The sequence below is a fragment of the Elaeis guineensis genome, chromosome 9 (assembly GCF_000442705.2).
Source record: "Elaeis guineensis isolate ETL-2024a chromosome 9, EG11, whole genome shotgun sequence".
Taxonomy (NCBI): Eukaryota; Viridiplantae; Streptophyta; class Magnoliopsida; order Arecales; family Arecaceae; genus Elaeis; species Elaeis guineensis.
In genome coordinates, this window is record NC_026001.2 from 22,662,277 (window position 1) to 22,684,332 (window position 22,056).

At 36.9% G+C, this 22,056-nt stretch overlaps 1 protein-coding gene across 1 annotated transcript; it reads left to right on the plus strand.

The window, feature by feature from the left end:
* Positions 1–7,374: 7,374 nt before the first annotated feature.
* Positions 7,375–13,429, plus strand: LOC105051336 (putative multidrug resistance protein). Its single transcript, XM_010931710.3, is given in 8 exon segments — positions 7,375–7,672; positions 7,830–7,884; positions 8,462–8,646; positions 8,761–9,218; positions 10,365–10,905; positions 11,003–11,780; positions 11,783–12,884; positions 12,968–13,429. Coding segments are annotated over 8 exon segments (3,705 nt in total). The 5' UTR covers positions 7,375–7,477; the 3' UTR covers positions 13,359–13,429.
* Positions 13,430–22,056: the final 8,627 nt, after the last annotated feature.

A 22,056-nucleotide genomic window follows, 5' to 3' on the forward strand; every position in this document is an offset into this window, starting at 1 on the left:
ATGCCTTTTGGACTAACCAATGCACCGGCTGCTTTTATGTTTATGATGAACAGGATTTTCAAACCGTATCTGGATCAATTCATTGTTGTTTTTATTGATGATATCCTAGTTTATTCAAAAAATATAGAGAAACATGAGAGACATTTGAGGATCGTGTTTCAGACCTTGAGAGAAGAGAAGCTCTTCGCCAAGCTTAACAAGTGTGAGTTCTGGTTGGATAGTGTTGTCTTTTTCGGCCATGTAATATCTAAGGAAGGAATCTCAGTCGATCCAAAGAAGATAGAAGCCGTGGTGAATTGGCCTCGTCCGACTAATGTGAGGGAAGTTAGAAGCTTCTTAGGCTTGGCTGGTTATTATAGAAGATTCGTCGAGGGATTTTCTCAAATTACAATTCCTCTAACTCGCTTAACTCAGAAACAAATAAAATTTGAATGGAGCAGTGAATGTGAGCAGAGTTTTCAAGATCTGAAGCAACAATTGATATCTGTCCCAGTTCTTACTTTACCATCTAATAAGGGAGGATTTGTCATTTATAGTGATGCTTCCAAGAAGGGATTAGGTTGTGTGTTGATGCAGAACGATAAGGTCATAGCTTATGCTTCTCAACAACTAAAAGCCTATGAGCAGAATTATTTGACACATGATTTGGAGTTAGCAACTATTATTTTTGCTTTAAAGATTTGGTGACACTATTTATATGGAGAACCATGTGAAATCTTTACTGATCATAAAAGCTTGAAATACTTATTTACTCAAAAAGAGCTGAACATGAGGCAAAGAAGGTGACTTAAACTATTAAAAGATTATGATCTAAATATTAAATATCATCCTGGAAAAGCCAATGTGGTGGCAGATGTACTTAGTAGGAAGTCTTCAGCGAATGTGATGACTCTGCTATCCTTTCAGCAATAAATTCTGAGGGATCTTGAAGATTTACAAATTGAAGTGACTTGTACTGATGTTAAGAATGTGTTAGCAAATTTAATGGTACAACCAGCATTAATCTAACAGATAAAAGCGGCCCAATAAAGTGATATTCATTTATGTCAGTTTAAGAAAGATATGGAGAAAGGGGTACGAACTGAGTTTAGGCTACATACAGATGGAACTCTTTATTTTGGAAATAGATTATGTATACCAGGAGATCCTGAACTAAAAAAGAAAATTTTGGAAGAAGCCCATAAATTTCGTTTCTCCTTTCATCCCGGTAGTACAAAGATGTATAGAGATTTCAAACAACTCTTCTGGTAGAATGGAATGAAGCAGGAGATAGCTCGGTTTGTATCTCAATGCTTGGTATGCCAGCAAGTGAAAGCCGAACATCAAAGACCTGCTGGTTTACTAAGACCATTAGAGATACCAGAATGGAAATGGGAGCATATCACGATGGATTTCGTTACTGGACTTCCAAGGACAACAAGAAAAAATGATGCAGTGTGGGTGATTGTTGATCGGCTTACTAAATCAGCTCACTTTCTACCTTTTCGAGTTGGCACTCCACTTGATAAGTTAGCCCAGATGTATATTGATGAAATTGTATACATGTACGGTGTTCCAATAAGTATTGTGTCTGATCGAGATCCACGATTTGTATCTAGATTTTGAAAATATTTTCAAGATGCTTTGGGGACAGAATTGAGGCTTAGTACTGCATTCCATCCTCAGACCGATGGCCAATCTGAAAGGACAATTCAAACTCTTGAGGATATGTTAAGAGCTTGTGCTTTTAATTTCGGAGGACATTGGGATAATCATGTGATATTGATTGAATTTGCATATAACAACAGTTTTTATTCTAGTATCCAGATAGCACCCTATGAAGCCCTATATGGAAGAAAGTGTAGATCCCCTCTGTATTGGGATGAAGTAGGTGAAAAAAAATTAATAGGTCCTGAGTTAGTTCAAGATGCTAGAGATAAAATTTATCTAATCAAGAGAAGACTCAAGGCAGCACAGGATAGACAGAAGAGTTGGGCAGATAGAAAAAGAAGAGAATTAGAATTTCAGATCGGTGATCACATTTTTCTAAAAGTATCACCTACTAAGGGTGTCATGAGATTTGAGAGACATAGCAAGCTGAGTCTGCGATATATTGGACCTTTTGAAATTTTAAATCGAGTAGGAGATGTTGCTTACGAACTAGCCTTACCACCAGATTTATCCAAAGTGCACAATATTTTTCATGTTTCACTACTGAGAAAGTTTGTACCTAATCCAAATAGTGTGATAAAGTATGAGCCATTGCAAGTTCATGAAGATCTAACCAATGAAGAATTTTTCTTCCGAATTATTGATCGAAAAGAGCAAGTTCTAAGATGGCGTATCATTCCGTATGTAAAGATTCATTGGAGTAATCATGAAGAGAGAGAGGCCACATGGGAGCTTGAAGATGATATGAAGATGAGATATCCACACTTATTTAAAAATAAAGGTATGTTAAATTTTGAGGATGAAATTTTTTTTAAGGAGGGTAGAATGTGATAACCCGATCCGGTGGGGTAAAAGCCCACTAAGCCCACTTAGAAAAAAAAAAAACAGGGAAGAAGACTCCCGATCGGAGTCTTCCCCTTCCCCGATTCCGATCAGAAATTGGAGTCCTAGGGCCATTAAAAGACCCTAGGATGAGCCCTATAAGAACCCCCTCCTCTCCTCTAAGAGAGGATACAACAGTCACCGACGATCGCCGGAGTTCTTCTCCAATTTTTTCGATTGAAGCCGCGGCCCCTTGACTCGTGCTCGCCGCGATTTCATGCCGGTGGGGGTCATCGGAGGCTATGGTAAGTCTTTCTTTCTCTTCCTTCCTTCTCTCCCTTCTTTTTTCGTATCGGTGGGCATGACTGCCGGCGACAGGAGTCGTCGGATTTCGTCAGAAAAGGGAAGCCCTGTTCGACCTCTCCCTTTTTCTAGTTTTTAAGGCACCGACGGTTATGCCGACCGCTGGCTCTGGCCCCTCCGAACTTGAGAAGGTCGTCCCTTGCCGCCAGCCACCGTCGGGCAAGGTACGGCCGTGAATGGCCAGTCTAAGGTATGGAGACCTCTAGGTCCCCTGTTTCGACCAAAGAAGGCCACGGGAAAAAGAAAAGAAAAGGAAAAAAAAGAAAAAGAAAAAGAAAAAGAAAAGAAAATATAAATATAAATAATAATAATAATAATAGTAATAATAAAAATAAATAATACACATGAGAGAAAATTTCTCTCATTCCTCTCTAAAGTCTTTCTCTCTCTAGAATTGGACTTTCTCTCTCTACTTTCTCTCTCTAAAAATTTTCTCCCTCTAAGAAGCCCTATGGATCCCCTATTAGGCCATCTTCTCCACTCCTAGGGATCTATGACCTTAAATCGGTTTAGAACCGAAGGGAGAGATTTATTGGACTGATTATCAAATCGGTCATCTCCTTATATCATGTAATTTTATTAATATATGAAATAAAATTTATTGATGATTTAATATTTTAAATAGGACTGTTCGATTCTTTTAAGGAAGATTAAAAGGTCCAGGACGATCGAAGTAAATAGATCTTATGTTCCTTATTTATTTTTAAATGATCATATTTTTATGCAAAGAATTGCTATTGATGAAATCATAATTTTTCATAAAATAAAGATCGGCATATGTGATATGAAAAAGTATGTTTTATTATGAGCATTGACTTCATGAATATGTCTTATAAAAATAGCATGATTATGAAGCATGAATTTTATTATTTTTTTTTTATCTATATGTATGCTTTAAGAAAAAGATATAATGATTTCAAAGGCTCTCATATGGCTATGAATGAATCTCTTCGAGAAGGTCGACATCCGGAGCTAGCATCCACACAAAACATGACCCTGCCAGCGGGTATAAAGTTGGCACACGAATTAAAAACTCTGTCGATTAAGAAACATGGCCCTATCACGGGTATAATAGTGACCTTAGCACGAATATCTGTGAGCAATGTTTTGAAACATGACATGAATACATATGAAAATGATTTACGATTCATATGAAATATACATGATTTATGCATGCATGATGAGCTTATAACTTGTTTTATTATATATTCTATAAAATACTTATTTTTACAATAATTATTATTTGCTAAATGATGCATTATCATAGAAAACTTATGCTTGATCCGGTAAGGAAGCGGAAGTCTACTTACTGAGCTGGTGTAGCTCATATTCTTTTTGTTTTCTTTTTCATGTACAGAGAAATAAGACTAGGACTAATGGAAAGGGAATCCAGACTTGGGGATCGGCAAAGCAAGCTTGAAAATTTTGCACTAGGAATTCAGTTTATGTTTATGAATTGTAGTCATTATGAATTTTAAGACTTGGATTATTTCATCTTTGGATTTAGATGCTCTGAACCAGTTTTGGTTTAATTAAATATTTGAATTGAACTTTATTATTACATTTATTTATGATACACTTGTTATTATATTTAAGAAGATGAATTTTGGCTTCATGTTATCGTGGGTCCATCCCTCGGTAGCATGACCGTGTTATATCCCGGATTTGGGGCGTGGCATTAATAATGAGCATAATTAATTAAATTTCTATTGAGAACCCTAGCAAACATGGTCTCCATGGCACCCTATCATGTGCACCATTATAATAATCCTATTATCATTTATCTCATAAATCTAGATTAAATTTACCCCAAAATTTAGCTTGCATCTTGTAATTCAAAAATAATGGTTTTGTAAAAACTATGGTATTTTCATAGAAGCTCTCAAGTGCCAATTAATATGGAAGTTTGATATCTAGAAAGCAAAATGAAAGGAGAAGGGGGGGAGAGAGAGAGAGCGAGAGAGCACAAAACTTACTTTTTTTTAAGGAACTTATTCTTTCTATCTATTTATCTGTTGGCCCCTTAGGCAATCTTTTATCTCAAAGTAGCCTCATCCATGACTCCAATGCTAGTGTCAATTAAAGGAGAATGATTAAAAGAACTGAAGCATTAGTCAAGCAACACCTTTGCATGATAGTTTTGAGTTAAGTAAGGCATGCAAATATGTCATAGGAAAGTTTTACTTTTGAAACACCAATAATTCAACCAACAAGTGTTTTAATATTGACAGGTTGCTTTTTGACCCTAGAAGTGGATCATTCTTAGCAATTTCCTATATCACATGTCAAACTAAGCAGCATATTGATAGAGAAAAGTGCATGTTTAGCATTAAAACAAATATTTTGAATATTTTGTTAATGAAGTAGCTATGTGGCAAACACAATATGCGTTGCTAGTTTTAAATAAAAAGATAATCCTACTACCATGCATCTCAAACCTCCTGAAGCTCCCACCACTATGTGTGATTTAATACGCATCCATCCTCTAAGAAATACATAGAAGACAATCTCTCTCAAATAACTACTACTAATAGCCAATAACTACTAATGGAAAGTGTGATTTGAGAATTTCCAACTTGCAGGCAATATATGGTTAGTAAATAAATCTAGAAAAAAACCTAAATGAAGTCCAGACATTTATCCAACTTTACCCAGCCAAGTAAAATGAATTCTAATCTTTTGCGATGTGTATATTGCCTGGTACAATCTACTATATATTTGGATCGGTGAATGCACCACTCTATGTAATGCAAAATATTACTGTAGAGAATCCCAACTCATTAGAGCATCAATAAACAAGGATACTTTTCAGATGTCAAAATGTGCAAGCACCAACATGGTCTAACCTCTTCCAGAGGGATGGATCAAATGACTTTAATTGGTCAAAGAAGAGTAACTACCTCCAAATCAATTGTGTTCAATATCCCAGCCAAAATTATGTGGGAAGAACCAAATAAGATGGGATTCCTAGAGCACCAGAACATACAGATAGATGAAAATGAAATAACATGTCACACCTTTTTGACCCACCAAAAATGGAGCTTGCTTCTTAGATTAGCCAAACACATTAGCATAATTTAGCAGAAGCTATGGCATCTCCAATTCTACTTGCTTGGATTCAAGCCACATATAACAAACTAACAATTCCTCTGCTTTCCCTAAGAGCAATCTAGCACCGGAGAGATCCCGATGTAACTGGAGCTAGATACTGCTTGAGATCCATGACACTGGAGGATATCCGTAAAGGAAGTCTATACTTATCGGGAGTGTATCGGCGGGAGATCTTCCGGCGCTTAAGTTAGTCAGAGCTTTAGAAACAGTAGAGAAAAAAGAAAGTGAAAGAAAAGAGTCCTCCTTCTTCTCCCTTAAGACTTGCCCATCTCTTGAGTGTTTGAGTTTGCTTTTTCTTGCTTATTGGATGGTCCCTTCGTGTCTCTTTTAGAAGTTGAACCCATAGGCCACTAACCAGAATCTGTAAATTTATGAGACCTAGCTCTGCAGGCTATTAGACTACGTTCTGGCCCTTCATTGAGGGAGAAATCTCTCCCATCTTCTTTGAATTGAGATTATTAGTCATGGATGTTAGACACAGGCTTCATCTACGCGACTGGCTGAATTGGTGTTCCTGAATCATAGTTGTTGTGACCTCATCACGTCATCTTGGGTGAGCCTCAATAAAGGATAGTTCCAATTGACGGATCTCTCCCGCAACAGGTACAAATTTTTTTATTAAAATTTTTAATAATTTATGTGTCATAGATTCTTTTATGTACGTTTGATCTGAAACTGTGCAAAAGAATCCATGTCTCTAATTCTTTTACGTGCTGTCAGTGTCTAAACATTTTGGATACATCTGACCACTTGATCCCTTTTCATTATCTACAAGTGAAATCAAGCTTTCAAAGCTTCAAGGGATCCAATAACATAATATAAGTATTATATTGGAACAGTCCCTGCAAAGACAAGGACCAAGTATTTCCTTGTCTGTCATAACATAAATATTTCTGATACTCATGAGAGACAAGGACCCATTAGTTCCTTTGCTTTGGTTAAGAAATTGGAATTTTGCCATCAGAAAAAGGTCCAAGAAGATAGGAGAATTCACCATCAGACAATAGTTGCTGACAGAAATGCAGGCAATTGGGACCAACATGATGACTTGTAGGCCATTTCATGCATATATTAAGCTATAAACCAGCCTGCTATCCTTGGCTGTCATGGTAGTCTCTTGATGCACTAAAAACAGGAAGGAAGCAACAAAGCTAAAGCCTTTTATTGCCTTAATAGACATGGCTTTTCTATAGGAGTGGTAGATTGGGACTGTCTGCAACATCCAAGCCCATGCTTCCAAATCCAGTTTGGAGTTTTGGAAGTGAACATCTTCATAAAAACAAAAGAGAATAATGCCGGAAAATATAAATTGTAAATGATTCCTTCCATATGTGATGCTTCCATCAGAAAAATAAATAGTATCTTTGGCAGCACTCTCATGTATATCTCTCTCTTCTCCATTTCAGTCTCATGAAACATTTTACAAGATCAACCAACATAAGCAGTGCCCACATAAGCTCCCACCTGGACACAAGTCCCTTGCTTTCCAGCAGTCCTGTAGTAGGTTGCATGAGGCGGTAAAAGTTTTGAGATGGGGAAAGGACAGACCTCCATTTTCCAGCTCTTCACATATGCTGATATAGTTGATCGGTTTCTGATGTTTTTGGGCATAGTGGGATGCATTGGCGATGGCATGATGAATCCTTTAATTATGTTGATTCTCAGTAGAATGATCAATGCTTATGGGACTGCAGGTCACTTGATCACCAGTGCCGACATCGACAAGGTTAGGTTGAGTATTGAAGACAGTGAGAAGTATAGGGACATAAGCAAGGAATGATAAAACATTGCATACTTGGAAACCTAGATGTCTTCAATTGATTATTTGGTTTTGTTAACACTAAAATGCTAGTTTAATAAGCAAATATTTGTTTGTTTTGCAGTACACCATCAAGTTACTAATTGTGGCATCTGGAGTTGGAATAAGCGCTTTTCTGGGTACCTACAATTCCAATACACAGATTAATCTGAATAATTACCACATATTATGTGTTAATTTTCACCTTCCGAATGAGTTACATCATTTGACAGGACCTATTCTGCACTGTCTGCCCCCAAAGTCCAGAGAAAAAAGCGAACAGTGTAGATCATGCTAGATTTTAATGGTTATCTGAAGCTCATATGAGATGCAAAAGGAGCATGGGAATCACTAAGTAGAAAGATTAAAAACTTTGTGGCTTCAGATAAATCTTTGAAAGCTCTAAAACTCCAAAGTGATATCTGGTTGTAGATAGAGGAATGGAAGCAAAGGCACAAATATTTTCTGTGAAAATTTATTTCATAGCCAGAAAGTTTTTTGATCTATTTTCAAAAAAATCTGTTTGAGAGGAATGATAGACTGGAAAGTTATATATTTATAATATGTGACACATAAAGCCAGCCATATGCACATAAACTTGATAGTTTCAAAGCATGGCAAATTTTCTAATTCTTGCTTCTCCTCCATTCTATTTGCATGTGAATAGAGATATATTGTTTGCTTCAAGAAACTTACAGTTTGTGCATGGCTATACAGAGGCATCGTGTTGGTCCAGAACTGCTGAGAGACAGACATCACGCATGAGGAGGAAGTACCTTGAATCTGTCTTGAGCCAAAGTGTCAGTTTCTTCGACACCAACACTTCTACAACAGCTACATATGAAGTAGTCTCGAGCATCTCATCCGATGCCGACACAGTTCAAGATGTTCTAAGTGAGAAGGTCCCTCTTCACTTTCACCTTGCAATTCAACATCCATGTAATCTTTCCATCAAAAAACATCCATGTGATCTTGCTATTCAACAGTTGATAGCTCTTTGTATTTTTTTGGTGCAGATACCCCACATCCTCTCCAATGTTTCAGGATTCTTCTCCTCTATCATAGTAGCCTTCATACTCTCATGGAGGCTGACATTAGCTTCTCTCCCATTGTCTCTTTCTTTCATTGTTCCTGGGGTTGTTTATGGAAAGCTACTGATGAAGGTGGGAGTGGATATGACAGAGGCATATGGAATTGCAGGAGGAATAGCAGAGCAGGCAATCTCTTCAATCAGAACAGTAGTCTCATATGTTGGAGAGAGAAGGACTCTGGAGAGGTTCAAACAAGCTCTTGAAAGATCTACAGCACTTGGGAAGAAACAAGGCTTTATAAAGGGAGTAGTCACTGGGAGCATGGGGATGGTTTATGCTGTCTGGAGTTTTGATGCATGGTTTTCAAGTTATTTGGTGATAAAAATGGGAGCTAAAGGCGGCCACGTTTTTATTGCTTCAATATGTGTGATCATGGGGGGACTGTGAGTATGCTTAACATTTGCAAGATTACTCATTCTACTTGGAGTATCCACTCGTTAAACAAACACGTGTGCATGCACATATGCATGCGTGCACGCGCACAGAGAGAGATCCATGAATTAAACATGAAAGTCAGATTAACATAGTTCATGTTCATCGACCTCTCTTCATATATAACCTTGTTACTACATATACTAACATGCTATTAGAAAAATCATCTCTTTCTATTACATAAGCACAGTAGCATAAATGCACGATCTGCTTCCACTCAACTCAATTCATGCTAGATTCCCACAGGTACTAGTTCAAGTGTTTGCATTTCCCCTAATCTCATCAATTAGGACTCTGATGATTAACCACAATGATAGCACTAATAACTGAGCCTGTCCATCAACTAGGCAAACTATAGCAAACATCATAGACATAGGACTAGAGATGGCACCTGAAGAAATTACATGCTGCTGTTTATGAAAACACTGATTGCAGCCTCTTTGAGGAACTCTTTCCTTTGGCCAACCTCATCAGAACTAATGTTACTTTCCACCATTTGAAACATTCGAGAGATTCCGAACTTATGAGCATGTATGGAGAGCCATGAATTCTGTAACATAGTAGCATCTTGATACTTGGCTTTGGTACCAACCATCTCACTTCAATAACCCCTTCTTATATACATGACTGATGAGTCTGAATCTCCAAATGAACAACTTATCAGATTCCAAGATAGCAAGACCTCCTGCATATTTGATCAATCAAATCACTCTGTCATGTGTCATCTTTCTTTTTTACATTTATTACAACCTGCCACGGCTGCGGTATTAGTTATCATTTCAACAAAATTGTTACTGGTTTGCCAGTTACCTTGTGCTTTATTTGAAACTAAAGATCCTTTTTTCTACCAAAGTTTAGTCGAATTGCTTCATTGCTCAATGTAAAAACAGAAGAGCTACTCTAATATAACAATATGAAATTTTAAAATTTTTAGAAGCTAATTTGAAATCTTAAATTGAAGCATCCATACCTACATAAAATGCTGAATATATTATGTGAATATTCCTACTGCTGACAAACCAATTGTAAAATGACTTTCATGTACAAGAATGTTCAGTTGAGAATTGGATATAATCCTATGATGCTAATGCTTCCAGGTCTATTATAAGTGCACTCCCCAATGTCAAATACTTCTCTGAGGCAATAACTGCTGCTTCAAGACTGTCCGAAATGATTGAGAGCATCCCTCCTCAAAACTCCAATGAAGCAAGAGGAGAAACTATAGAAGAGCTAAGGGGAGAAATCAAAGTCAAGAATGTATTTTTCACTTACCCATCAAGACCTGATAGCACAGTCCTCTGTGGCCTCAATCTTAAGGTGCCAGCAGGTCAGACCATTGGCTTGGTTGGTGCTAGTGGTTCCGGCAAATCCACAGTCATCTCTTTACTTCAAAGGTTCTACAATCCAGACAAAGGAAAAATCCTCTTGGATGGTCACAATATCAGAAGACTGAAGCTGAAGTGGCTCAGATCTCAGATGGGCCTGGTCAGTCAGGAGCCAATTCTCTTCGCAACTTCTATCAAAGAGAACATATTATTTGGTAATGAGGAAGCCTCAATGGATCTCATCATCAGGGCAGCAAAGGCAGCAAATGCACACGATTTCATCACTAAATTACCAAATGGATATGACACCAATGTAAGTAGCCTAAGTACATAAATTTATAGAGTTTGTGTAAATGAAGTAGATTTGTAACCGAATGCACAACCAATGATTGACCAGTTTTCTACTACAGGTAGGGCAATTTGGTTTTCAGATGTCTGGAGGGCAAAAGCAAAGGATAGCAATTGCCAGGGCACTGATCAGAAACCCAAAGATACTGTTGCTAGATGAAGCTACCAGTGCTTTGGATGCCCAATCTGAGAGACTTGTGCAAGATGCACTAGATCAGGCTGCAGTAGGGAGAACAACTATTATAGTCGCTCACCGGCTTACTACGCTTAGTAGAGCAGATATGATTGCTGTTCTTCAGAGAGGGAAAGTGGTAGAATTCGGTAACCATGATCAGCTCATCCAAAATTATGGGGAAGATGGAATCTACTCTAGAATGGTACAACTACAGAAAGCAGCTGCCAGAGAAGAAGTTCCACAAACAGAGAAGAGAAGTCCAAGTAGGACGATGAGCACAGTGAATTCATTTGGTTCAAGCATGTCTAGCAGTGAAGAAGATTCATTTGAAGAAGAAGGCGATTCTTCAGGTCTAAAACAAGGACAATATAAGCATTCTAAGCCCTCTCAATGGCGTCTAATGAAAATGAATAAGCCTGAGTGGAAGAGAGGAGTGCTAGGGAGCATTGGTGCAATTACAGTTGGTGCAATCCTGCCCATAAATTCCTTCTGCTTGGCTTCGGTTCTCTCTGTCTACTTCCTCCAAGACAATGACCTTATCAGGTCAAAGACCAGATTATATTGCTTCATATTTATATCCTTCGCTCTCATCACTCTTGTTGCAAATATCATGCAACACTACAACATTGGATTCATGGGAGAGTGCTTGACGAAGAGGGTGAGGGAAAATTTTTAGAGAAGGTTCTGTCCTTTGAGATTGGGTGGTTCGACGAAGATAAAAACTCGAGTGCAGCAATTTGTGCAAGGCTAGCCACAGAAGCCAACCAGGTTCGGTCCCTCGTCGGAGACCGTCTATCCCTGCTACTCCAGGCCATTTCAGGGATTTCACTCTCTTTCATACTGGGACTTGTGATCACATGGAGGCTATCAATTGTGATTATCGCCGTCCAGCCTCTGATCATATCCAGTTACTATCTGAGAAGAGTTCTGCTCAAAAACATGTCCAAGAAGGCCAAGAAGGCCCAAATTGAAGGAAGTCAGCTAGCAAGTGAAGCCGTAGTGAACCACAGAACCATCACTGCATTCTCTTCTCAGAAGAGGATGTTGACCCTCTTCGACATTGCTCAAGAAGGGCCAAGGAAGGAGAACATCAGGCAGTCTTGGTCCTCAGGCCTGTGCCTGTTCCTCTGCCAGTTCACTCTCACAGCCTCGACGACATTGGCCTTCTGGTATGGGGGGCAGCTAATCAAGAAAGGCCTACTAACCCCCAAACAATTGTTCCAAGCTTTCTTCATCCTAATGAGCATAGGTAGATTTATAGGAGATGCAGCAAGCATGACCTCTGATTTGGCAAAGGGTGCAGATGCAGTCGGGTCGGTTCTTGAAACACTTGACAGGAAAAGTATGATCGAGCCAGATGATCCAGAAGGGATTAAGGAGAACACTGCCATTACAGGCAATATTGAGCTCAAGAATGTGTCGTTTCATTATCCAACAAGACCTGGAAGGATGATTCTAAATGGACTGAGTCTGAAGATTGATGCTGGGAAGACGGTAGCATTGGTTGGAGAGAGTGGCTCCGGCAAATCTACTATCATAGGGTTGATTGAAAGATTCTATGACCCATCGAAGGGCTCTATAGAAATTGATGGAAACAACATCAAAAGCTATAACTTGAAATACCTTAGGTCCCACATAGCATTGGTCAGCCAGGAGCCTAGTATCTTTGCAGGTACCATTCGGGATAATATCTTGTATGGAAAAGAGAGTTCTACCGAGACCGAGATTGAAACTGCAGCAAAGCTTGCCAATGCTCATGAATTCATAAGGTACCAATCAAACAGCAAAAAAAATTCAGCTCTCTGACATCATTTACTTTAACTACAAATTAAATGTGCTTTTGATTTGGCAGCTCCATGGAGAATGGCTATGAAACCTACTGTGGGGAGAGAGGAGTTCAACTCTCTGGTGGACAGAAACAAAGAATTGCACTAGCTCGAGCGATACTGAAAAATCCTGCAATCCTGCTCTTGGACGAGGCCACCAGTGCACTTGACAGCATGTCGGAGAGTCTAGTTCAGAATGCATTAGACAAGATGATGACAGGTAGGACATGTGTTATTGTGGCTCATCGGCTATCTACCATACAAAAATCAGACACCATAGCACTGATAAAGAATGGAAGAGTCAAAGAACAAGGATCGCATTCTGATCTATTTGCTGTAGGAAGTGGTGGCTTGTACTATGAACTCATAAAATTACAGCAAGGTAGCTCAGCTGAGATACAGCCAACGACCATATGAGATTGGGGACTAAATTTTGGCTAGGTAGTGATATAGTGCTGTTAGATATGTGTTTGAAGATTTGATAACTACGTTATTCGATAATATATAGCCAGCCATTTGATGCTTCTTATAGACAAATCTTTGTTAAGAATTTTATATTGTTACTATGATTTATGATTTTGAGGAATGCTCAGAGTGGTTCCCTTTAGTATTTTGTTGGAGTTTCATACATGATCCCTAACTACTTTAAATACTTAATTTTAAACCGAGTTGCATTAAAAATAAGTAGTTCACTACTTTTAAGGGAGTAACCTTACCCAGTCATTTGCAGGTTGCAGGGTTATCACACCTCTTTTAGCATTATACAACTAGATAGCTGCGAATAAATTTGCAGTTGTCAATTATAGGAAACCAAACAGAAATAACTTTTAAATCTACAATCCGAACTGCAATTGCAGACAAACGAATGGTCCCTAAGTTGTAATTGGTACCATACAGTCATTTTAATTTCATTTGAATAGACGTAACTTCCAGTACTTTTTTGCACTTGGAATTGCATGTAGCAATTGAATTGCAGGCAATCATAGTACCAAGTCAGCTGCTTGCAATTCCAATAGTAGAAATTGGAAATGCAACTCATCCAATTACAAGCACACAAGCAACCCCTGGTCTAACTAGCTTGATTAAAGGACTTGCCTTGACAATAAGATCTACTCAATCCAGTGATGAATGGAATAGGTTTGATATAGGGATTTGCTCCTATTAGATAACATTTGTGATGCTAGCTCTTCTTCATCACATTGCTCACTTCATAACTAATTGCCATTTGGACCACTTATAAGACCTCTATGAGAACCAAGGAGGGACCTGAGTGGTAGCTTCTTTCAGAGACACAGACTGCTCATTAAGGTGAGCATAATATCATAAAGGATTATGTTTTACGGGTGGCCACTAGAAGAGCTGCAAAGATAGAACCTACTTATCATCCTACTTTGGGGGTTTTATATAGTTTCAAGAGGATTAATAACCAGCTATATTAGCTCGCTATTGGTCTTGTTCTGAGACTCCATCTAGCATTGCAGTAAGTAGTAGAGCTTTTGTTTGTAAAGTTTTCCGGAAATAAATGTTTCTGGAGTACAGCTTTTAATTTTTACTTGTCTGCTGTTTAATAACTACATTTCTAAAGTGTTATAGAACTTCAACAACTATTTGATAACCAAACTAAGAAAATACTTTTCGTACCAGAAAGTAGCAATAAAGGATGTTGCATAGTGTTTTCAATTATCTACCATTTTGAATTATCTTCATATAACATTATATTGTTATTGTTTTATATTATCAAAAATCATTATAATAAGGTATTGTTAATTTATAAATTATTTTCTATATTTAATCCATATAATACAATGAATAATGTCATTATTTTTTATTGGGTGATTACCAAGTAACAAAGAATCTCATAATTGCAAACCTGGTAGTTCTTGATTTTAGTAACAACATAAGTTTTTGACTTTATTCACCTAGATACAAAATGACAATAATATTGTTCATATTGTTAGCATTTTTTCAATGTGTGCTTACATTAATTGCGCATTTTAAATAAAATCTAATTAAGATTAAATTGTTTGTAACTCTGGAAACTCCAAAAGGTGAAATTCTAAGAGACAAAATTTTAATAGTGAGTAATTAAAGTGTGACTCTTGGTATAGGCCATAGAATTTATGAAGCTATTAATGAGGAGGCTCATGGATTACTATATAAAGGGGTGCTAGGTCTCTCCCTTGGTCTGCCAGAAGGAATGAAAGTCTCTTCCCATAAGAGAGTTCTAGATTAGATCATAAGGGAGAAGCACCTGGTGCAAAATCTTGCTTATGCTGATATTGGTCCATCAAAAACAGATCTGAATTCTGTTATTTATCGTAGTTAATTATTTTAGTATTCTATGCTCTCGTGCATATATCCTGTAAATAAAAATTAACATATGGTATCAAAACTTAATGCATGATCATAGAATCTAGTATATGGTTTGCACGGACTAGCTCTTGGCTGGAATTTATTTTGTTCATTTGTTGAGCATTTGTGTTGAATTCATATCTGGCTATTCGTGACTCTAAATGCATGATTTTTACTGATTTATACGTATTATTTAAATCATGATATTTAACCTGCATTGGGTAAATTTTATATTTGCATTGGATTATTTATTTGGGTTTTGTTTTCTGTTGAACTCCTATGAATCCCATGGGCATAAGGAAAAAAAGCCTAGCCTAAAGGCCTCCGATCAGAGTCACATGGGCTGATTCTGGCATGAGAAGCATCGAAACCGGTTGCTGGTTCACATTCTTAAGGAGGATGAGGGCGCGTGCAATACACATGCTCCATCGGTGCGTCTGGAAGAGAGGGAACAGAAAGAATCTGAAAATATTGCATCCGTACTCCTTAAAATTTCGAAGCATGTGCAATTTGGTTCTGAGCATCCCTTAAGTTTTTAGACGCATACAGTTTGGTCCATATAGTTTAAAAGCGACCAAAAAAGGCCTAAAACGTGACTAAATAGGTCTTAAAAAAAAAATTCAGACTAGTTTAGTCCCTAACCCTCATAAAGTTATTTAAGCATGCATTTAAATATGTTTTAACTATAATTAGCAAGATATATATGGTTAAAATATCTCATAAAGATAATTATAGTGTTCATGCATGCTTTTATTCACATTTGGTGGATAATTAATTTTTAAAATATTTTGAAATAACTTGTCAACCCCTAATATTTAGAGTTTTTCCAAATAAATAAAGCCATATTAAACTTTGCATGCAATAAAGTTTAAATTCAGTCATGTTAGAAGACATATTTTGTGATACATGTCTATAAGGAATAAAGATTTGAGTTGAATATGCATGCTTAAAGTAATTAATTTGGTTAATCAAAATTGCAATTGATATGGCATCATGTAATATTTAGTGAGAATTATTTGGTTCTTGAATTCTCATACGGATGAAGTCATATGATTGATTGTTAAGCCCTAAATAAAGTATCATGCTGTGAAGGTGATATAAAGGTGTCCCAATATGGGAGAGTTTTATGAATTTGGTCAAGCTGTAGCCACCCAAGTGACCTGCTTGCCAAATTTTGTGATATTTCATTCTCGCATGTTTAAGGATGTCTTTGATTGAGTGCATAGCTATTCTACCCAAAGGTGTTGGCTATGTACGAGATTTTGAGATGAGGCACATAAGATATATGGTTGTGAATTGAATGATTTAAGCGATCTATACACCCAAAGATGGTAGATTTAGCGAGAATTAAAATATGTTCACTGGACCGTGTTATGTGTAAGAATTTAAACTGCATATTATGTATTCTGCCCAAAGGTGTTTCATAATGATGTGCTTAAATTCTTATTGAAGATACCGTTTATGGCTTTTGGTATCGCTATCACCTTACATTCAATTAATAATTACATATTTTGATTATTTCAGTCATCTTTTTCGTTGGCAATAATATGGTTACTATTGAGTTATTGACGAGCTCTAACTTCAAGAAGTGGAAGCAAAATATAGAGTTTGCTCTAGAAATGGCTGATGTGAACTTGGCCATGATTACTACTAAGCCTGCTGATCTGGTTGCCACCAGTACTGATGATGAGAAGAAGGCTTATGCAGCTTGGGAGAGGTCAAACCGTATATGCTATCTGACGATGAAGAGGTATATTCTGAAACATCTACTAAGTGGACTTCCTGATACTATTGTAGTTAAGGATTTCCTAGCTGCTATGTCCCAGACGTATAAAGAATCCTCAAATGCTAAAATTGGTACGTTCTAAAAGAACTTTCCTCCTTGCAGTATAATAGAGAAGGCAGAGTTAGGAAGTATATTATCAAGATGGTCCATGCCCAGACTAAACTCAAGGCACTGAATATTGTTCTACCTGATGCTTGCATCGTGCATCAAGCATTGAACACTCTTTTTACTGAGTTTGGGGTTCTGTGACAATGTGTAACTCTCAGGACGAGGTCTGGACTGTTAATGATCTCATTTCTAGGTGCATTGCTAAAGAAGAAAAGTCCAAAAAGTGAAAGATCCCAAATTGCCTTATTTGTATCCAGTAAATACAACAAGAAGAAAGGTAAGATTTTCAATCCTAAAGCTCCTAAGACTGCTCAATCTCGTAAGTCTGATCGGAATAAAGGAGTAAATAGTCCTACTAGTATCACTAAAAAGATCATCAAGTGCTTCTTCTACAAGAAGAAGAGTCATAAAAAATCTGACCGTCCAAAGTATAAAATTTGGTTGGCGAAAAACGAGCATAAAGGTAACTCTTTGGCTCTCTTGTCTTGCATGAATCCAGTTTGGCTATGGCCCCATCTAGATCCTGGTGGCTAGATAGTGGAGCAACTAACCATGTTGCTTATACATTATAGGGATTCATGACCAAGAGGAAGCCAAATAAAGAAGAGTCAAAGCTCATAGTTAGCAATACTGAAGAGGTAGATGTTGAGTTCATAGGAGTCATCTGTTTAAATTTAGCTTCTGGATTTAAATTTATTTTGAATAACACATTCTATGAACCATCTTTCAAATGAAATTTGATTTTTATTTCTATTCTAGACAAAGAAGGTTATGCTTTTGAGTTTAAAAATGGTTCCGTAAACTTATCTTTTAACTCAAAGCTTATTAGAAACTATTTTTTGTCATATGGTTTATATAGAATGTGTTTAGCTCCTATTGATATTTATGCCACCTCATATAATGTCGAAAAGATTGTTGCCAAAAGATCCCTTGTTAAGAAACAGTCTTCCATGTTATGGCATAAAAGGCTTGGCCACATCTCTAAGGAAAGAGTGGAAAGGTTGATAAAGAACAACATCCTTCCTGCTCTTGACTTTAGTGATCTAGAGACATGCATTAACTGTTGTAGGGGCAAATTAACCAAGATTAAGAAGAGGGGAGCTATACATAGCTCATAGATCATTCATATTGATATCAGTGGATCATACTCGTCGATAATTTGTAACTCACGATATTTCATCACTTTTATTGATGACTATTCTTGATATGGTTATCTGTTCTTAATTAAGGAAAAGTTTGAGGCTCTTGACAAGTTCAAGATCTTTAAGACTGAGGTCGAGAACTAGCTGAAAAAAGTTATTAAAATTATGAGATCTGACCGAGGTGAAGAGTATTATGGCAAACATGGGGACAGTGGATAGATCAAGGGTCCATTTGCCAAATACTTAGAGAGTTGTGGAATAGTGGCACAATTCACTATGCTAGGTAGTCCTGAACAGAATGGTATGGCTGAGAGACGAAATTGCACCGTAAAGGACATGATGAGGAGCATGCAAAGTAGAACAAATCTACCTGACTTTTTCTAGGGTGAGGCTATTAAAACAGCATTGTATATCCTCAATAGAGTACCCAGTAAGTCAGTGCCCAAAATGCTTTTTGAGTTATGGGCCAATAGGAAACGTAGCTTATCCCATTTTCATATTTGGAGATGCCCTACAGAAGTAAGATTGTATAATTCCACTGAGAATAAATTGCAGTCTCATTCCACTCGTTGCTACTTTATGGATATCCTGAACATTCAAAGGGTTATAGGTTCTATTGCAGAGAAGGTGGATCTAGAATTGTAGAATCTTATACAGCTAAGTTTCTAAAATTTGATATGACTGATGAAAGTAGTCATTCCAAGATCATAGAAAAGAATGAATGGATTGGTACTATCTATATTTCTTTTCCCATATAGAAAGAGATAATGAAACCTTCACCTATGATTGAAGAGCGTTTACAGCCACAAGTTGTGGAGGCTCCACACGCACACAATGCAGTAGCAGAAGTTTCACTAAGGAAGTCTACTAGGAAAAAGAAGTCTACCATCTCTTCTGATTATGTAATCTATTTGAGAGAGAACGACTATAACATTGGCCATGTAGTGGATCTAGTGACTTTTCAAGAAGCTGTTTCTAGTCCTCAAAAAGACCTATGGATGGATGCAATGAGAGATGAAATGAAATCTATACAACATAATAAAGTTTGAGAGCTTGTTGAGCTATCTGAAGGTTGCAAGCCTATTGGTAACAAATGGGTTTATAAGACTAAAAAGAATCCCAATGAAAAGATTGAGAGGTTTAGAGCTAGACTAGATGCCAAGAGATATACTCAGAGAGAAGGAATTGATTATGTTGATTTATTCTCTCCTGTGTCCTCTAAGGACACATTTAGAGTTATCATGGCACTTGAAGCTCATTGTGATTTGGAGTTACACCTGATGGACGTTAAAATCGTATTTCTAAATGAGAACACGAATGAAGAAGTCTATTTGAAGCAGCCTGAAGATTTTAAAGTAGCTGGTAAGAACAGATGGTACGTAGACTTTTAAAGTCTATTTATGGTTTAAAACAAGCTTCTAAACAGTGGTACCTGAAATTTGATGAGGTTATTATCTCTTTTGATTTCATGAAAAATCGAGTAGATAGATGCATATATCACAAGGTCAGTGGGAGTAAATTTATTTTTCTCATTCTTTATGTGGATGACATTTTACTTGTAACTAATGATTTGGGCATGCTGCATGAGGTTAAGCAGTTTTTGTCTAGACAATTTGATATAAAAGACCTTAGTGAAGCATCATTTATTCTCAATATTGCAATACACATAGATAGATCTCGAAACTTATTAGGTCTCTCTTAGAAAGTATACATTGAGTGTATATTAAAAAGATTTAACATGCAAGATTGTAAGCCTTGGCATGTGCCTATCACCAAGGGTCAAACGTTGAAGAAGGCACAATGTCCAATGAATGACATTGAGAGAGAATCCATGAGAGATGTTCCATATACTAGTGTAGTAGGGAGCCTTATGTATACTCAGGTTTGCACTAGGCCAGACATCGCATTTGAAGTTGGTCTGCCAGGAAGATTTTTATCTAACCCTGGGCATGACCATTGGGTAGTTACAAAGAAAGTTTTGAGATATCTCAAGGGGATTAAAGATTACATGTTGACCTATAAAAGGGTTGAAAACCTCAAACTAGTTGGTTATACAGATTCTAACTATCCTGATTTTGAGGATGATAGGAAGTCTATATCTGGATACATTTTCATATTAGCGGATGATGTAGTCTCATGGAAAAGTGTTAAGCAGACACTTATGACCTCTTCTACTATGCATGTTGAATATATAGCATATTTTGATGCTTCTACACAGGCAGCTTGGCTATGTAATCTCATTACTGAGATGTTAGTAACTGATTCTATTGCGAGACCCATACAGTTGTATTGTGATAATCTTGCAGCAGTATTGTTTTGCAAGAATAATAAGAGTATCTCTAGGGCTAAGCATTTGGAAGTCAAATACCTGACTGTTAAAGAGCAAGTAAAGAAAGGTGAAGTGACCATAGAGCATTTTGGGACTGAGTTTATGCTAGCAAATCCTCTAACCAAGGGACTTCACCCTAATGTGTTTAAGGGCCATGTTACTAATATGGGATTAGTAGAGCCTTTTGATGTACTTGATTAGTGGGAGCTCTACATAAAGTGTAAACACATCCTTATTGATGTATTTATATTTGATTATTTTATAATAAAAATTATATTTTCAATCATAAAAATATCTTTATTATTATTTAAAAGGTCTTAAGATGGGTGTCAATCTTAAGCAAAGGCTTGGGGCATTAATAATTATAGCCTTGATTTCTATATGTCTTATGACACATAAAGGTTATCTCGAGATACATAAAGTTTGCTTTATAGACATATAGATATAAAGGATTTCTCAGGTATGCTTGTGCTGTTTAAGGAGAGAAATTGTAGATTGACAAGCAGATACAACACATTTGGATTTAGTGTTGTTGCTTGCTAGAATGTCACACTTGATTCATGTCAATAAGATTTATTGATGTGAGTGACGATGGAAGGTCTTATATCGCATGAATGATGCAGTTACCACCATGATCCTACATTGAGGGCCTTATTGGATGGAATGTTGACTTTGAGATGTTACATGATCATTTGTTTTCAAAATCACACGCACAAGATTTAAAGTTGTCTTAACCAGATATTTTGATTTTAAAATTTTAATCAATTAATATCGCCCAAGTGGGAGAATATTAGCATTTTTTCGATATGGGCTTACATTAATTGGATATTTTAAATAAAATCTGATTAAGATTAAATGGTTTGTAACTCTAGGAACTCCAAAAGGTGGAATTCTAAGAGACAGAATTCCAATAGTCAGTGAATAAAGTATGACTCTTGATATAGGCCATAGAATTTATGAAGCTATTAATGGGGAGGCTCATGAATTACTATATAAAGGGTGCTAGATCCCTCTCTTAGTCTACCAGAAAAAGAATGAAAATCTCTTCCTATCAGAGAGTTCTAGATTAGATCATAAGAGAGATTATAAAGGAGAAGCTACCTGCTGTAAAATATTGCTTCTGTTGATATTGTGATGGACTCAAAAAGAGGTCTGAATTTTATTATTTATTGTAGTTAATTATTTTAGTATTCTATGCTCTCATGCATGTATCCTATAAATGAAAATTAACATATATATCTACAATCATAATAGCAACATAAATGTTCATCCATATTTCTCAATATTCATGTCACAAGTATAACATCCTAAATAAAAGAGTCAATGATGCATAAAAAAAGTTACAATATATACGTTACACAAAAGAGTCAATGTTTGACCTTGTTACAATGTGCAAGC